Source organism: Talpa occidentalis, unplaced genomic scaffold (genome assembly GCF_014898055.3).
Source record: "Talpa occidentalis isolate TD23 unplaced genomic scaffold, MPIMG_talOcc4v2.1 talOcc4.13, whole genome shotgun sequence".
Classification (NCBI taxonomy): domain Eukaryota; kingdom Metazoa; phylum Chordata; class Mammalia; order Eulipotyphla; family Talpidae; genus Talpa; species Talpa occidentalis.
This window is the reverse complement of record NW_023601322.1, coordinates 93,799,094-93,818,245: the sequence shown is the minus strand read 5'-3', so window position 1 is coordinate 93,818,245 and position 19,152 is coordinate 93,799,094. Positions and strand designations below refer to the sequence as shown.

At 42.1% G+C, this 19,152-nt stretch overlaps 1 protein-coding gene across 1 annotated transcript in view; it reads left to right on the top strand.

Moving 5' to 3' along the window:
- ANK2 (ankyrin 2) overlaps nt 1-19,152 on the top strand; it is a 205,543-nt gene that overhangs the window by 114,281 nt on the left and 72,110 nt on the right. The window contains 4 exon segments of the mRNA XM_037509540.2: nt 2,194-2,292; nt 3,170-3,268; nt 9,626-9,698; nt 18,693-18,837. Coding sequence (XP_037365437.1) covers nt 2,194-2,292; nt 3,170-3,268; nt 9,626-9,698; nt 18,693-18,837 — 416 coding nt within the window.

The following is a 19,152-nucleotide window of genomic DNA, read 5'->3' as shown; positions in this document are numbered from 1 at the left end:
TACACTGCTGAGGGGAGCAGCGGGCGGCAGGAGAGGTCTGCGTGCCATGTGGGACCCTCACCCGGTGGCTGGGGATAGAACTGGAGCTGCAGATGCTGTGGGCAGCTTCACAACCCAGTGCTCAACCACTGCGCCACCAGGGAGGCCCTCCTGCAAGTTTTGATAAACTAAGAAGAATTTCTGGAGAACATAGTTCTTTACCACACTTAAAATCTTGGACATTTCCATTTTATAAATGAGAAAACTAAAGTCTATAGAGGCTTAGGGGTTTGCTAGCAGTTGGTAGAAGAGCTAGTTCTGGCCAGTGGATTAAGCTTCAACCTAGTGTTCTTGTGAAAGTTTGGGGTTGCTCCAGCCTCTATGGTAAATATCCGCATGCCCCAGAAGCTTCAGGTAAATGTCAGATTCAGTTAAGTGTGGGGCATTCTTTTTTGGCCACAGTATCCACTCAGGATTCAGTGTAATGTGAGTTATTAGGGCAAGAGTCTTGCTTTGGCATTATTAATTAATGGAAGCATGGCACCTCCTCTTTGGCACAGACAACGTTATTAGTAAATGCTTACTGAATGTTTTAACTTAGCTGATACCAAAGAACTGAACTACAATAAATGTGGTCGGTACTTGTAAACACCACGGAAAGGAGGAATTTCTAGGAAAAGTAATATCCCTTAATCTCTGCTCCTTCAGTGTCCCTTCATTACCTGATGGAGAGCAGAGTCCCTGCAATAGGTCTGACTTTCTCAGAGTCCCTGTAATTGTGGGGATTCCAGGGTCATTTCCTCATTGGGATGCGTAGTGGTCAGGGCAGAGGTGATGCTATTCCACACTGAGGGATGCTCAGACAGACTGATGGACTCTCACGCATGCTACACCCCCACGGACGGAAAGGCCGCCATGAAAGCCAGGAGTGAGTCTCGTGGCACCCTCGTGTAGACACAGACACTCCATGTGGACAGGAGATGCAAACCGAGCTGTTTTCTCCATTTTAGCCTATTTCTTTGATCCTTCTGTTAGCGTCCTTTTCCCTTTTCCATTTTATTCCTCTTTTTTTTTTTCTTTTTTGGTCTAGTAGTGTGTGAGAAAAGTGAAATTTGCATATGCTAAAGCCACCAAACTCATAGATAAAAATTTTTCCAGTTTATGTGATTTGACCAAAAAGATGCCTTCAGATGTACCAGACCAACAGATTCTCACTTGCGCCTCCAGGTAGATAATAAAAGAAGCAGTCTGACAGCTGGTTTTCACAGGTTTGGAACCTAGGATGACTGTAAAGAAATAACACTTGTCATTTTCAGTTTCATCATCTCTGAAATGGGGGAAAATGCATTCATTTACTCAGTCATTTGGTCCGTCACCCGGTCACCCATTATTTTTTGAAGCAGCTACTATATATCAAGGACGCTTATTTTCAAAATGATAGAAAAAATTGAGAGACAAAAGGTGCAGGGTCTGGCACACAATTGCTCACTAATGATGGGCGTGTTCCTGCCTCCACGGGTCCTGTGCCATTTAATTAATGTCACCGTGTCCCTCCAAGTGGACTTCCTTGAGCAAGGCTGGCCTCACACCCACCTCCTCTGCAATTCCTCACAAATCAAGGATCCCAGGGCTTTCATTTGAGTGAAAGTACAGACCAGAACGTGAAAAAAGAACCTGTTTTGAAAGACCTTATTTACTGAAACTGGGTCACTCAGTTCCAGTGAAATCTCCTTTTGACAAAGAAATTCTCTCTTTTGACCAAGTCTGCTCTCCAGAAGGAGTTGACCAAACATCTCTCAAGCTAACCCTAAGGTTAATTGCTGGCCAAGTCCTGAGGACCCAGCAGTGGTTTGGGGGATCCCTGCAGCTCTGCTTACACCCCTCTTGTGCTTTCCACCGCCGGGAATCCCTTCCTGTGATAATGCTTCCCCACTGAAACCTTCTCTCCCCTGTCCCTTTTTTGATGCTAATTGATTAAACACTATTAATCCTTATAGTCTGGGGTCTGATAGCTCCCCCTTTCATAAGCAAGACTCCTGTCTTTGTGTAGCGAAGCAGAAGGTGTGAGGGAGTGTGCGGCCAAGGATTGGGGCCTCGGTGACAGCGCGCTCCCCAGAAACCAAGCCTGCTACCCAGACGATCAAAGTCAAGGCTAACCTAGTTTTCCTTCTCCCTCTGCTCTGGCTGCCGGCGCCCCGCCACGCTCACGCACAGAACGGCTACACGCCCCTGCACCAGGCGGCCCAGCAGGGCCACACGCACATCATCAACGTCCTGCTGCAGCACGGGGCCAAGCCCAACGCCACCACCGCGGTAAGCGCGCCCCGCGCGGCCCCGGCCCAGCCCCACCCAGCGCGCCCCTGCACCGCGCGTCTGGGAAGCCCGCGATTTCTGGAAAACCTTTGCAGAAACCAGGGTGACTCCGCCCGCGGTGCTCGCCCAGGAAAGGGCGGGGGGGGCGGAGGCCCGACACGGGATGTGGGGGCTCTGCATTTGGCGGCTGGGACGCGCGGGGCTTCCAGCTGGCGCTCAGCTGTGAGCGCCTGGCACCCCACCCTCCCGGCCTGCTTAAGGGCGCTTCGTTTCCGACGCTGCTGGCTGGGACCGAGCTTTTTGAGCCGTGGAGCCATTGAGATGTAAACTACCCGGTGCAATTAAGCCCTCCGGGGGTCCCCCCGCGTGACCGGGGCTGGATGGCGCCCGCAGGCAGGCTGGTGTGGTTTGCAGCACGGCGAGCTTCTGCACAGCTGCAGCGCAGTGTGTTACTGGCCTCCCCATGGAGACGTTTTACCTGCAGCAGGTGGGCTGACCTCTGCGGAGGGTTAAGTGGTACTTGCTGCTCGCAAAAGAGCTGGTGGAGGCATCCTCATCCACGCAGAGGGACTTCCCCAAGCACAAGCAAGTACTTGTAGAGCTATTTGACAACCTTGGGGTGAAAGCTTCGAGGGCTTCTTATTAGAAAGAGCAGACAGCGGCAAGCTTGTTGTGTTGCCATGGTGACTGGGGCTATAGTCTAAAGAAGTTACAAAGACAGACTCGGATGTCATGGTAAAAACTAGTGATTTTCCTAAGCCATGCCTTGTTTTGGAAGGAAGTGCTGGCTCATGCGGAGCTGCGGGTGAGCTCATTGGCTCCCCCAGCCGCCCTCCCTCCCGGTTCTCACTCTTTTTCTCTTTCCCTCCCTCCTCAGAATGGTAACACTGCCTTGGCAATCGCTAAGCGTCTGGGCTACATCTCCGTGGTCGACACCCTGAAGGTGGTGACTGAGGAGGTCACGACCACCACCACGGTGAGTACAGGAGCCTCTCTGCCTCTGGGCTGTGGAGACACACGCTTCTTCACTTACCAGATGTTTTGTGCTTTTCCTTCTGAACTTCTGGACAGCTGTGCAAGTTGCAGCAGATGTACGTGCCTTCCCACAGGCGCGTGGGGGTTTCGCTTCTTTGGTCAACATGGATCTGTGCAAACGTGTGTGTGCAGTGCTGGAGTCACTGACTTTTCCTGCCATGGGCTTGTGGTTTGCTGGCTCCTCTGTCCTTTTGCTGGAGTTGAGTGTGACACCTCCTGCTGACTGAGTGCCAGGACGTGCAGGTTCCCATAGCCTGGGGGTCCTGCCAGCCCTGGGAGGGGACCCACACTGCACTGACCCTGGGCCCCGTTATTTCTACTGAGCACAGTCCATCCTCACTTTCTTCTGATTTCTGATTCTTGTTGTTGCTGTTTCTTTATTTACAAAGAAAGTGAAATGTGCTTAGTAGGTAAAAGGACTCTATATTTAAAATGTTTTATTTTTGCTGCTTTGTACATGGCAAAAAAGCCTCATTGGTTGTTGCCAGAAAACTCAGGTGTGAAGAATGGTGATAGTGAGTCTTGGGCCATTTGGTCAGGACAAAATTTAAAGGGGTCTCCAAAGAGGGAGTGTCTTAGGTGAAAACTCAAGAGCAACACTCTGAGTTGTTGACATTTTCCCTATAGAAGGGACTCTAAGACAACAGCTCTTTAATTTCTCTCTGTGAAGTAGAAAAGGAAAGCAACAGTAGAACTGCAGAAGTTCTTTACAGACAAAAAGATCATAAGTCAACAAATAAATTCTGAATGAGCTTCTAGTAAATGCCCCCGGTGAAGAACGATGCAGACAGTGTTTTAGAACACTGGGTTCTTGTGATAGATGTGAGAAGAAGGAAGGAATTTTGTTCTTGAGGCTGGCAGGAAGTCCCTGTTGACATACTTGGCGGTAAATGGAATACAGTTGATTTGATGTGAAGTTTTAAATAGAATGGGGGATGATTTATTAATGAACTGCAGGACACAGCCCGAGTGTCGATGGGAAAGAATAGAGCCGCCTGTTTCAACAAGCAGAATTTGAAAACCATTGACCAGTCCTCAGAATATTTTTGAAGATTGTCAAGTGTGGCTTTAATGAATTACACAGGAGAAAAACCAAGTCTAGTTACTGCCTAGAGCTATACTCCTGAGGAACTCATCTGGATGATCCTAGTGACTTTTTTCTTATTAAGTGATTTCTTCTACCAGGAAAATCCTCACATCAAGGGCATGTACATATATGTCTTCTTGTGGCATCTTTGAAACAGTGTATATCACAGAAAAGTGACTCACTCAGTGGCAGTATTGGCCAAGAACATCTCTCTGTTCTTAGAAATCCTGTTTTCTATCAACTGCATTCATTACCTTTCCAAGCCTCGGTAATCAGCGTGAGCATTTTGATCAAGTTACCACGAGGTGGCGATCTCGAGTCCCTGGCTTTTTTTTTTTTTTGTCTTGACCTGTTTTTCTTACTTTCATCTCATTAACTAATTCATTCCTTCACTAGTTATTGCATGTTAAATGCATATTGAACCTGCGCAGAGCGCTGATCAATTCGCTGATAAGTTGATCAGTGGTTAAAAGATTACTACTCTCCACCGGCAATTTTCGGACAGTGGGTATGGAGAGTGAGACGTTTTGTAAGAAAGTCAGTCCTAGAACATCAAAACTTTAGAACTTATGTGTCCAATCTCAAAGAGAGCGCAGGCTCATAAATAATACAAGGAGTAAATGATTTTACAATACAGATCTATGTTTAAAAAGAGGAGCAATTAGCTTTCTTAAACAAGTTCTCAAATTTGTCAGAAATTTTGACTCCGGCCCCTCTAGCTCTAGGGGTATAAAAAAGCCCCCTTAAAATGCTCTGTAAACACCTTTCTTTTCAGATGATGGTTATTCTCTATGCTCTCTAGCTGAGCAGTGGTCTAGCAAAAGCCTCTGAACCTAGAAATGAAGTTTCTAGGTGAGAATCCAGCAAACACATGTACAACATAATCACATTTCTGCTTTCCTTTGGGATACTAAGAAATTTTCACCTCTGTTAGTTAAATAAGTAACCTCTTTTTCTAAGGGGTGGTTTTCTTAGTTAGATGTTTTCAAGCTGTCCTGGGTTTACTTTTTATGCGTCTCTTAGAATTAGAACTTTTTCTTAGAATTGTGAGTTTTATTGTTTTGTGAAATGGAATTTGGGGTGAAGGATGGGAAATATGGGTTTATTCCTATCCACAGTGAGTCATCTGGCTTTACACTGTCTCCCTTTGGGAAAGGACTTTTATTCATTTTTCTCACGTGATGATTTTATTAATGACATTTTAAGGAATAACTAATCAGTATTAGTAATCTTTAATTATGATATGCCAGGCACTGTGGACAAATCTGGGATTCAAATTTAGGTTGTCAGATTCCAAAGTGCATGCTTTTCACCACTGATCATGGCTGTGCTTGGAAGTACTTTAACAGAAATTTCATGAAAGAAATGTTTCCTGCTGATTTTTCATTTAAAACGCCCAGTAAAACAGTACCTTTTATTGGTTTTTCAGGGAAGCCTTATATTGCAGTTATATCATTTTCTGGCCTACAGATTCACTAGAGATAATTTGCAGTTACTCACTGAAGGTAGACAAATAGCACAAGAGGTGATTTAAATATTATGTGAAATGAATAAGATTCATGTTAGTGCCGTGGAAAGGTAGTGACATACAAACCGCTTTCCCATCTTTGGCTCCATAGTTGGTACCATGTGAACAGCCATAAGACTCTTCCATCAAGAGACTGTTTCCTTTGCTCATCCTCCTTACAGTGTTCTGATAATATGAATAGAATCAGTGTGTAGAGAGAAGAGGAAATCAGACGTTTGTAAAGGAAAAGCCACCACGGCAGAAATTTCTGGGACATTTTGGAATCGCGGTTTGTTTCCTGAGCCCTGGCTTTACTCACTTTATTTTGTAAGACCCAGGAGGGACTGAGGCAGTTGAGCATTCTCCTGGGATTCTATCCTGATGTGTTTGCCAGAGTGACAGGGACACATTTTTAGCAGCAGAAACCAACAGGCTCCATCTCCTACTGCAGTTCTGAAGACACTGAGATGTCTCAGCCTCCTGCTGAGGAGCACCCGTCATCAATTACTTGTATTATTTGCACCATTAAGGAGTGACGGTGTTGGGTTTTGCCTATCGTCATCGGCATGTAGGAGCATAAATAGCTGAACAGGGTACTAAAGTAAAAATAATAGATTCATACTATCCTCTAAACATTGGGCTGTTCTTTGACAGCAGTTAAAAAAATGTGAACATTCAAGCCCTAAATCTTACCTGATGTCATCGGTGAGTTAAAATGTGAATCATCAATCAGCAAGTCCTTTGATACCTTTTGAAGGGAAGTCAGTAGCTTTTCTTTGACAAAAGACCCATTCACCAAAAGGTTACATTGTTCTTAAACAAAGAATGTCACTTCTACCTGGTGTAGTGTGTGGGAATCCTATGCACCTCTCTCTATATAGCATTTTTTTCATCCTGTGTATTATCCTAGAGACATTATACCAAGTATAGAAACTTTTGCATTTTTTATTTTTATTTTTTTGTGTAGAAGAACGGGGGTGCAGGCCAGAGATGCAGGGGGTGAGAGGATTTACCACAGACAGAGTGGAAAGCAGAACAGGCAGATTGACTAAAATACAGTGCTGAGGGGAGCAGCGGGGAGTCAGGAGTGGTCTGCTGTGCCATGTGGGTAGCTCCCTGGCCGGGGATGCCATTGCGGTGATAGTGCTGAGACTTAACTCTGAAGCCACCAGCGAGGCCCCCTTTTGAAATTTTTGATGGATGTTTTCCATCTGCTGTTCTTGTTCCAACCACACCTAACTAACTGGATAGCAGTTACTTTTAGTGACTCATCTGGGTTGACTCTGTACACTCATCTCTGTTTCCAAACTATTTACCTTAATTTTTATAAAAAAGCATATTTATGTAATATTTCCTTTATCCAAAAAATTGTATTAAGAGCATTTGGGTGTAAATAGAGCAAGTTTAGCTGTGACTCTGTGGGTCGCTGCTGCTGTGCGTGGGCTCAGGAGGTGGCATCCTGGCCAAGATCTGCCGCTGTGTTAGTGGCGTAGAGAACTTGCCCTACAAAGGCAAGAGCGGGGGCAGAGGCCGTGAGAAGGTGGTGAAGCACCCTTTTTCCTTTGCATTGTACAAACAAGATATTACTATTTATAAAATAGCAAGTTCAAGACCCATTTTCTTTTCTCTTTCACATCCCCCTAAATATTAAAAACGCATTACTCATTATTCAGTTACGTCTGTCATATCCTATTTGCTTTGCCAGATGATCTGATTTAATTACATCCTATTTAACTTGCCCACAGTACACTACTCATTTTTACTTTTAAAGTCAGTTCTAATCTTGACCTTAGAATCTTGCATTCTATAGCCAGGGACGGCCCCGATCATCTAATTATAACCTTGTTTTCTCTGTTCTATGGAGATACAGTAGCATAAGCATATATATGTTTCAACAACCAAGTTTTCAAAGGACATTCCACTTAAAGGGACAACATGTTTTCAATTCTTACAACATTACTCATGAGTAGGAAGTCTTATTTATTATCCATTTAACAAATATTTACTGACGATCTTCTAAAGGTCGAGTGCTGGGTCATGTGCAATGGGTACTATTTTACAACAGTGCATAGTGAGGACATTTTTAACATCCATCCAGAAAAACAGAGATACCTACCTGATCACTGTGTTACTTCTTGTGGGGCTGCACACAGTTGTTGATAGTAACTTTGATCGTATTCAGTGACCAAATTGAAGCACAATTATTTCCTTTTGTATGAGTGCAATGAAAGTACAGACCCATTTTTAGCATCTGAACAAAGAAACTGAGAATGTCAAGCAATAAAAAAGCATCATTTAAAGAATATGGCTGTCAGTTTTCAAATGAAGACATAGCTATTGTGGAAATGTTACATATAAGGACAAATATTTGAGAATGTTTCTGTAAAAATGATGTGTGATGGGGTTGTCGCTCTTCAGACAAGCCTGGATCATCTACGCAGCAAAACCTAAGCACCTAGACCACCTATTTGTTGTGTCTCAGTGGCTTAAGTTGAACATTTCACTCTTATGTTGATTCATTTTTTTGAGTTCCCATAGAAATACTAAGTAAGGCACTTACTACACTTTTCCGTGCAGAAACTGAAGAGATGGCTTGGAGACTCAGCTGTCCTTTGGTGGTATTTAAAGTCATGAGAGTTGAATATTTGTCGCTTTTTTTTTTTTTTTTTCCCACTGTGGTGTCCTGGTATATAAAACAGTGCCTGGCACTTACGAGGCATGCACACTGTGCCTGGGTACCTACATCATTCCAAAGTCACAGGCCCTTCATTTTTAAGATTAAATATTCAGTGATGATGATGGTGATGATAGTGTTAGGCCTGGCGATATTTATTGAGTACTGACAGGAGCCAAGCCCTGTTCTTAGAGTTTTTATCTGTTTTATTTCATTTAATCATCATAATTTTATGAAGTAGTTTCAGAACCTCTATTACTTATGAGTAAACTGAGGCCCAGAGAAATAGGGAATTTGCTAAGCCTTCACAACTAGTAAGTGATAGAGAACCCAACCCCAGGCTGGTAGTCAGGCTCCCGGGCTGGGCTCTCAGGCTCACCCAAGCTTCAGGAGCGGAAGGTGACCTCCGACACCTGGGGAACTCTTGGGGAAGGCAGAGAAGCAACAAACCAGCATTGCAGTCCAGTGAAATGCTATCAGGATGACTGAGGGTCTACAGTGGATCATCAGATCCCAAAAGAGATACATTATTTTCTGCCCCAAGAGTTAATGTCTTTCGAATTGCTTACACTTCTCTTCCAAGGCTTTGTTTTTAGTAAGTTGTGTGTGTATGAGTTGTGTGTTTATAAGTTGTGTATATTCGTTGCTTCTTTTTAGAACTCTTAAGGAGACATTATGGAGACATTTTATGGAAGCCTTGAAAAAGTTAATCCAGTTTCTTACTATGACTAAATTATTGACTAATTATTAGCCATGGCTACAGCGTATGTTTTTCAAATGGGAACTCAAAATAACTGACTTTCTTTTGTGCAACCTCACAGGAGTAAATGCCCATTTGTTTTCAGATGGAACAAGTGAGTTTCATGAAAGAGAGTAAGAGAATAAGCTTCTGGGATACTCCTGTGGAAAGGGGTGCTTCCTAGTGGCCTGGCTGCTCCCCTATACTTTTGAGTGGGACCTCCTCGATTCTGATGAGCTTTTGTTTGGTTTTTGTTTCTCACTTTAGTATCCCTGATTTTTGTCTTTTCAGACTATCACCGAAAAACACAAGCTAAATGTTCCTGAGACAATGACTGAGGTTCTTGATGTTTCAGATGAAGAGGGTAAGACTTTCACACAATCTTCCTTGACACATGCAGTGGACCCACCCAGACAAGTCCTTTTTTCGGGGACCAAACTGGCTGTGGATGAGAGCTTCTTAACATTTAAAGTGACTTCTCCACCTTTTTTTTCAATATATTTACTTTTACTGTTAGGGGAAAGAGGATTCTGATTATTTTCTCCTGGTATTAGATTTAATTTCTTATTAAACAACAGGACTGGGAAAAAGAAAAGAAACTGAAAATTGCTGTTAAAATATCTACTGAATTAACAATTATTATTTTTGAAATACAGGATAATATTTTTATAACCTCAGGGTTTCTGAAAATATAAAAATTATAAATCTTAAAAGCCATACTTTTCAATAATGATTGTTAACAGATGTTTCCCTCATGTCAAAACACATTTATTATTTAAAGGCCTTAAAAGACATTAAAGTTGATGCCTTTGCTGGTGTTCTGAGAGAGCTCTCCATTCTGATTGGTTCAAATGTACAGAATATATTTAAATCCAGAGGAAAATAGACTTAGAGAGGGTGGAAATGTACACATAGTTAGTAGTAAGTCGTGCAAATTCAAAATAAGAATCGGATTGTTCAAGTTGGAAAATGTGCCCTCTGGTTTTTGAGATGATAAAAATTAGCTAAGACAATGGATCTCCCAGTTCCTTTTAGGGAGCAGTAGGGACCCCCCGTGGGGATGGTATCATGTATAAGGGTCTTGGACAGCAGCCTAGCTCTGCTTCCACTGGAGTAGTTGATTTTTCTTGAATAGAAAAAAAATGTACTAAAAACTCAAGAAGCAACACATTAAATGTTTCATTATTATAGCTACTGGCCAAGTGCACCATTTTTAAACAATGTGCATGTACCTCACAAGTGCATTTATTGGAACATTATTGCCATAAGGGATCATCCTGGGCCCGATATTATTTACTTTATGGAGGCATACTAAAGGTATTTCTTTAGATTCTTCAAAATTAAATCATAAAGGGCAGCTTTATGTTGATGTCCTTATTTTGAACCAATTTCTTAACTCACCTATCAATATAAGACATTGAGTTGTCTTGTTTTTAGAAGAACTTAGAAGAAGAGTGGACAAATGTTGGCTTAATGAATGATTGTATGTGAAGGAAAAGTTATGGCTAAACCCAGAAGTTCCAAGTATTTATTAGAAGAATAGTGTTATCTTTCATTCTAATATTTCCATTCTATTCTTCAGCATTCTGTATACATTCCATGTTTTGTTTTGTGGGCTCATCTTTCTTACCTTTACTTGTATGTTGAACAGCTCTTAAACAGTTTGGTGACCTGTTTGTTGATGGGGAAGCACTTAGTGATTCAGGTAACTTTGGAGAAAATCGTTGGGGTGAAAGCTCTTCTTTGCTTTTATTTATTTTTTTTTTAAACTGGCTAATCTGCTTCTTTTGAAATAGCATGTTTAATATGGATGGAATTGTGTGTGTGTGTGCATTTAAGTGTGTGGATTTTTATTAACTTGGAATCTTAAAGCCAAGTGTTGTTTATACTATTAATGATTTTGCAACTATTATTAAAACCTATCAACATCATTATATTATCGAATGAACTAAAGTCAGACTGCTCAAAATGAATGTAGTTACTATAATTCTTCTTGGAAGCAGATTATATTGTGGTTGTGGAAAAATAAATTGATAGTTACAGTGTGAAGTTTGTTAGTAGCTAGGAATAGTGATAAAGGATATAAAAAATTACTTAGGGTAAAATTTTGAAAATAGGTTAAAATATATACTTTGAAATAATCTATCTAGCCAGGTTTCCAAAGTATATGTGGTCCTTCTTTAAGCCAAGCTACTCTACATGAAAGTTTAAATTTATAAATTAGCTAGCGATTGTTATTTAACTTAAGTTCTGCTTTCCAAAATGTTTGTTGGATAATTCCAATAGCTAATGCATTCAGAGTATCTATTGGGTTCACAGAAATCCCATTTCTATCAAAGAGCCTTTTGGACTTATTGTTTAAGGTCTAGCTGTAGCCTTTTCTACACTTATTAAAACTGTGCAGTATAAAAGTTATTAGTGCTAAGAACTATTTTTAAGCTTTATTTATGCATACAAGAACTGGGGTACAGGCCAGAGGTGTGGGGGGTGGGAGGATCCACCAGAGACAGTGGGGAACAGAACAGGCAGACTGACTGAAATACACTGCTGAGGGGAGCAGCGGGCGAGTCAGGAGAGGTCTGCTGCGCCATGTGGCTTTCTCCCTGGCTGGGGATCGAACTCGTGCTGCAGTGGCTGTGGATAGCTTCAAAGGTTGTGTCTTAACCCCTTGTGCCACCAAGGAGGCCCCTAAGAACTCTTGATTGGACAGGAATATTGGCTAATGATCAAGAATTTCTTTTTTGGTGAGAAAAGCTTTCCCTTTTTATATATAGCCAACAACCTACTAATAGTATTTTTTCCCAGAAAGAAATTCCAAGTGTATAATTTCTACGTATAGGGTATGTTGGAGTATTGTGAAGTAACATTTTAGTGCAACGAGTTGGTGTAAAGAGATTTGTCTATTTCACATTACCAACCTTTAATGTTGTGTGTGGTCAAAATATCTTTATGGAAGCCGCCATCATTCCCATGGACAGAACTAGCCACGTGTTTGGAAGCTGTTAGCTGTTCCCTGCTGCCTTCACAGCTCTGCTCTCTTAATGGCAGTGCATGAAGCAGTCCACAAGAGCACTCAAGCCACATACGCTGTCCTTTCAAGCTAACTTGCTGTGGTAAAGCAAACATCCCCTCACAGTTTCAGTGCTACTAACTGTGAAGACCTAACTGTGGTTTTAGTGCCGCAATCAGCACTATCCAAACATGATTATCTGATTATCAGATAGTGGAGGTCATGTCATTGTAAAGTCCGGGGTGATCAAAAATGAACCTGAGACATACCTTTAAGAAGCACCTCTGGAGAAATGATGGGTTACTTACCTGTAATATAACTGAAGGCGCTCAGCCCTCTGCTTTCCATATCTGCCTAGGAAGGTCAAGGGAGACAGAGGGTGCCTGAGCGCATCTTCATGACTTGATGAAGGCTAAGAGACTGGTAGGAGGGTCTCAAGAATTTGGGGAGAGAAGTGCAGTGAGGGGGGCCTGAGTGGGCGAGTGCAGGAGAAAGGGAGCGAGTGGGTGACCCCACAAGCCTCCGGAGATCTTAGCTAAAGTCTGGGAAGTTAAGATATGTAAAGATCAAAAGAAAATAAGATCAATGCATGATTGAAACAGCTCAGTCTACTTTTACCACAGTTCAACCAGCAGTGGTGAGTGCACTGAAGGAGTGTTGTAGGCAGAAATGAGAAGGAAGCAGCTATCTCAGGGCAAGAAAAGTATTAACTTGAGTAAGATTTAACTGTATTTTCTCCATGGCATTCAGTGAGATAGGTTTGGGATTCCCCCAGGTGAGGAAAGACTTATCTGCAGGCAAAGATCCTGAGGGCTTTATACCCATTACATTCAGTGGCACCCACAGAGTGAGTGGTGGGTGTGAGGTAGGAAGGCTGTTGCTGTGGAAATAGCTCAGTCGTGATATAAGTAAGTCCTGATGAAGCAACGTGGAGAACTGGAAGGGAACGACAAGAGCAGTGTCATAGAGAATTGTTCTGAACAGACTAAGCAAAGCTGTGACCGAATTAATAGTCTTCTCCATCTTCCTGAGCTGATCCCTCTCATTTTGACCCAGCCCCCAGCCGTAAGTCTTGAAGTTAGAAGTCGGGTTCTCAGTCCCAGAAAACCCAAACTGCCTGTGGAAATGTGACACTGTAGCCCTTATCTCTGGAGCGTCTGTAGGAATGACCAGGGAACCCCAGTGCGGCGAGTATGGGGTGGAATTCAGAGGCACAGCTGGCTTCTCCTTGGACACAGCTCTCTCTGTAGTGAGCATGCACTCCTCTTGGGCACCTCACCTCAGGTCTCAGCCCTTCCTCGCTACTCAGTGCGAGAACCACTTGCTTGAAAAATAAAGGACTCAGTGACCATTCAGAGAAGCTCCTTCTTGACAGTATTGCACATGATGTCCTGTGACCACCCTGTTCATCTTCATTTATCCTACTCTTGAGGTGCAATCCCATAAACCCACCTATGATGAAGTCTGCCAGTGTCCAGAAGGAATCTGAGAGTTTCCAGATATCAAAGGGTGAACTTTACCTTAAACACCAACACAAGGCAGTAGGACAGAGTCTGCACGATATTGTTTGGGGTACTTGGAGAACACCACAAAAAAATGACAAGCCCTAGAACCTGGGCATCAGAATTCTATGACGTGAGTTAACAGGAAGTGATGGGAGGTAATTATCCTGGGTATAGGAAACAATAAGGAAATTCATTTTAATTTTGTTATGACGGAAGAGCATAGAGTTTGCTTTCTGTTCTTCAGTTTCACACCAAATTAATAAGGTGATACAAGGAAGTATGACAGAGTCTCACCATTCTTTCACAGGCTCTCTGAGATGCAAATTTCCTTCCCAATCTATTAGAATTCTACTTAAACAAATAAGATGTAACAGTATAAGTCCAAGCTCTTATTTTAAAGCACACCTTCATCCCTCGTCCCCCACTTGGCTTGAGCAGGGATGTATTTGTACTCTCTGCTCATGTAGGGAATTTACTGAGAGAAGCAGATGGGCAGAGGGCGGGGTGGGGAAGAAGATTAGTTCTGTCTTGTATGTGCTAAATCTGAGCTGCTTACAAGAAATTCAGGTGGCAAAGTCCAGGAGGCAATTGAAGTGTGACTGTGGAGTTAGTGAGAGAGGTCACGATATGGGATTGTGTACATTTGGGATATTTTGTGTATAGACAACAAAATAAGAGGGAAGAGGACTTCCCCTTGGGCACAACGGGTTGAGCACAGCGCTGTGAAGCTGTCTGCAGCCTCTGCAGTGCGGCTTCGACTCCCAGCCAGCCAGGGAGATACCCAAATGGCGTGGCAGACCTCTCCTGTCTCGCCTGCTGCTCCCCTCAGCAGTGTATTTCATCAGTCTGCCTGTTCTGTTCCCCGCTCTGTCTCTGGTGAATCCTCTCACCCTCCTGCGTCTCTGGCCTGTACCCAGGTTCTTGTATAAAAATAAAAAAAAAATTAAAAAAATAAACAGGGAAGATCAGTGGAGAATTATCTACCTTTTGTGAGCATGGAGGGAGGAGAGACTCACAAAGGGGAGGAAGATGAGGAGAGATTTGTGTCAGAGAAATTCAGGAGGGCAGTTTTCCAAAGAACAGCCAACTTTGTGCACCGATTACTTTGTAAAATTGTGAGAATAAGTTGAATAGATTTGACTGTGAAAGGAAGAGGAGTTAGAGTGTGAATTGAAGCAGATCTAAGATTGGGGGAAGAAGTTACTGTATTTCAAAGACAGCAAGACCATGGAAGTTTCACTGTAGAAGGGAAAAGTCTGAAGGGCGTAGGAGACACGCTGTCTAGGCACATGGGAGGAGGTGAGGAATGAAAGCAAGGATGGATTCTACAGGAGGCCATAAGCACCTCACCTTTCAAGACAGGAAGCGAGGTCTGACTATCTTGTTTTTTGGACACATTGAAAATACTTCAAGCTCTGAGTTATCTGTAGAATTTCCCACTTGTGGATCAGTTATTGACTTGCATGTTCTATGAGCTAAAACTGCAACACTGGTCTTCAGACTTGGAGCTTCTCCAGCTAAACATCCTTCTTTTTTTTCTCCTTTCTTCTTTCCTTCACTCTAATAAACCCTTTTCTGTCTACCAACAGGTGACGAGAGGGGGACACAGGGGGAATAGGACAGAAACCTGTAATGTACTTTATTAATGAGTATCGAGTAATTTTAAGAATGAAGAAACTGAACATTTTGGTTTGTATTTCTCCCCTGTAACCGCAGTCAGAGCAGGCGCTGAGGAGAAGCTAGATGAAATGCAGAAACAAATTGACTCTGAGGATGGGCAGGGTGCCCTAATCTGGGTGGAATTAGGAATGTGGTGCCCCAAAGCACAGCTCAATAATGTGGGATTCTTAATGGGGTAGTGGAGTGGTGTGGGAGAGAGAATATTCAAGCAGTCATTGGATTTTGGATTTTAATCATCTTTGTGGGCTCTTGCTCAAGGGCATCCATCAAATGCAATTTGTATTGCATGAAAAATCCTACATTCAGCCATTCCCTTTGCTGTTCTGTAAACAAGAGTAGACTTAGTCTTCCAAAATCTTAACAGAATTCAAAGTTTTTTCCTGAAAATTAGGCTTCTCTCCAAAAGTTAGGCTTTTATCTAAACCAGACACCACCTTTATTTTGGTAAACCAATTCTTAGAATTGAGCTTAATTTTTTTCTCCCAGAAATAAGCAAAGGGACTCCAACTTCTTTGACTCATAAAGGTACTCCTCCATAAAGCCTTACCCGATTCTGCAGGAGGCAGGAAATAGTGGAGCAAATATAAAAAATAATCTGAAAAGGCCGTAATAAAATTCCTAAGCATCCTGATCTTGTCACTCCATCCAGACACCCAGCCTTCTTCCTGGACTTTCTGTCCTTGCTCAACGACATGGACACTTACTGCTGCCCAGTCACTGCACTTCATCTTCTCTAAGGAAGGAATGCTTAGAGAAGCTCTCTCACTCATGCTGCTTTTGTTGCCCTCCACCACCCCTTATGCACACTAGCCTCTCAACTGAAGTGCCATTCTGTCTGCATGCCACCCAACCCTGTGACCAGCTCCAACTCCTTCAAGCTTTCCTTCTGGGGTCCTCTAGGATTTTCCTGCCCAAACACATCGCCACAAACTTGGTGATTCAGATTTATTCTCTTCCACTTCTGGAGGCTAGAAGTCCATTGGTCATGGCAACCCCGGAGGCTCCAGGGAAGAATTCCTTTCCTCTTGTCAGCAATGCTTGATGGTCCTTGGCTTGTGGACACGTCACTCCAACCCACACCTTCCTGTGACCATGTCCTCTGTGTCTCTGTGTGCCCTTTTCTGGCTCCTCTGAGAACATTCTCATTGGATTTATCCAGCATGATCTCATCTGAATCTTTACTGACTACCTTTACAAAGACGATAGCCAATTAAGGCCATATCCTGAGGCTCCAGGTGGGCATGGAATTTTGGGTGACACTGCTCAACCCAGACCACCAGCCTAAAGGGATATCTGTCTCCTCTGACCTTTTTGGTTATGAAAATGGCCTGATATGTGCATATTGTGTTAGATTATATAGTTATTGATCCTTGGCTTGCAGGTATTCATCGCGTCTTGCTGTATATGGAACACTTTGAAGAAGACAATATACCCAAGGGTGGAGGCAGACTACTTCAACAAACTAAATTTTTAAAAATGTAGCCCCTTTTCATTTGCACTATCAGATTGATGAAATATTTAAGGGGAATACAATTGCTTTTCTTTATACTACATGCATTTTTTTTCAAGGAGTGTCTTTGCATGAATGAAATTTTGCTCAATTTTTTTTTGGCATGTTAACACTTAGACCATTTCTTATTAAAGAACAATAACTAGCAATTGCAAGATTCCCCTGTTCATATTCTTAAGTGTTTCCTTATTCAGTTCATTTAACTGCCATATGAAGTAGGTTATTAGTATCACCCCCATTTTCTAGATTTGGAAACTGAGGGGCTGGAAGATTAACTGACCACTAAAAAGTAGAATTAAATTTGAACCAGGTCTCTCCAAATTTAAGGTAAAACTTGTAATAAATATTCTCTGTTGCCTAACTCACTTGAATTGGGTCACTAAAGGAACAACAAAAGAAATTTCAGTGTTGAAACTGGGAACTATCAAATATTAAATGAATTGATTATAAGGCAAAAATCTAATGGCGAATAAATCATGTTTCTATTTACGGAAAGTTTTTGTTTTTTAAAAACTTTCTTTGGCTTTAAGTAATTAAGAGAACTAACAAGGTTTTGATACAGGCCTGTGCTCGTGGGATCCTAAAGAGAAATATAATGAAGTGGGGAAGACATTTAATCTTTTATAATCTTTTAATACTGTATCTTCATTTAAAATGTACTGCTGATTAGAGCTATTATTTTAAATGGGGTTAAAATTATTCATCTTTAACTTAATTACCATTGTGAAGTACATTCCTTCCAGTTTTTTCATATGCAAGTTAGCTTTATTAAAGTGTGTGATTGGTGCCTTTAAAGAGTCATCCAAAAACAGATTCACTCAGCTCTGTTATCCCGCCTTCCCAGCGCATTAATGATTAATGTACATGTAGCAGTTCTGTTATATATACAGAAAGGTGGTATCATTTACTGAGTGTGAAATCTCTGGTTTTGTAAACATTCTATTCAAGCTCATGAGCAGAGAATGCACCCTTAACCATTCGGGGTTCCAAATGTGAGCTCTGAGATTTAGTCACCTCCTAATTTGATTCTCCCCTTGTACCTTGCCTTTGGGAAGCATCTAGTTTCCAAAACAAAAACAAATCTTTTTCATACTGTGCTTTTAAAATTAAATTCCAGGTTGCTTGTAAAAATGTCACAATCTGCTCGCTTCGTTTTCACATTCTTTCCCTGGTGTGCATGTTTTGTTATGGTTATAAATTGTATTATTACCTCGTTTAATATATCTTCTTGTGTTTTGGAGCAGTAGACTTTCCTTAGCATATTGCCAAATACATGGAGAGACTTGTAATGCTGAACATTATGCACAAAGTTATTAAAACTGTCTAGAATACATATATCTACGTATTGTGCTAGTTCTGATAACTAATATAAGCTATAAATCACCTATCGCGATAAAGAGCGAGTAAAGAAAATGGACTGACAATAAAAGAAGGGTAATCCTGGTAATTATTTCTTCTTGGTAATTCACAGGGAAGCATGTAAACTATAGTTTCTCTAAGGGCTAGCACCACATTGGTATGTGTTTCTTTGAGTGTGCAGTGCTCCAGTGATGTCAGTGCCATTATGCTGACTTTTTTCCATCATGGCAGCATTTTATAGTTACTACTTGCAGCTAAAAAATTCTTTCCCCACCTTCCTCTGGTTGTTTCCAGGTGATGACACAATGACAGGTGATGGGGGAGAGTACCTGAGACCTGAGGACCTGAAGGAACTCGGTGATGACTCTCTGCCCAGCAGTCAGTTCCTGGATGGCATGAATTACCTGCGATACAGCTTGGAGGGAGGACGCTCGGACAGGTATTCACACAAACCTTACCTGCGACTTCAAGCAGAAATGGTGCAGCACATTTTTATGATAATGACTGATAAAAGGTAGACATGGTCATCAAGCATCCTGTGGTACCTATCCTCTCAGCAGTTAGCGTGATCTTGAGTTTGTGAGTAACTTTTAAAAAGTGCCCATTTGAAAGAACAGCTGACTGAGGTCTGAGAGATTAAATAGCTTAGCAAAGTCAAACAACGATTAGAATCAGAGCCTTGATAAATAAAGAGCTCTCCTCTTTAAATATGATATTTTTGATCCTCCATCATTTTTTCTCTAACTACATAAAA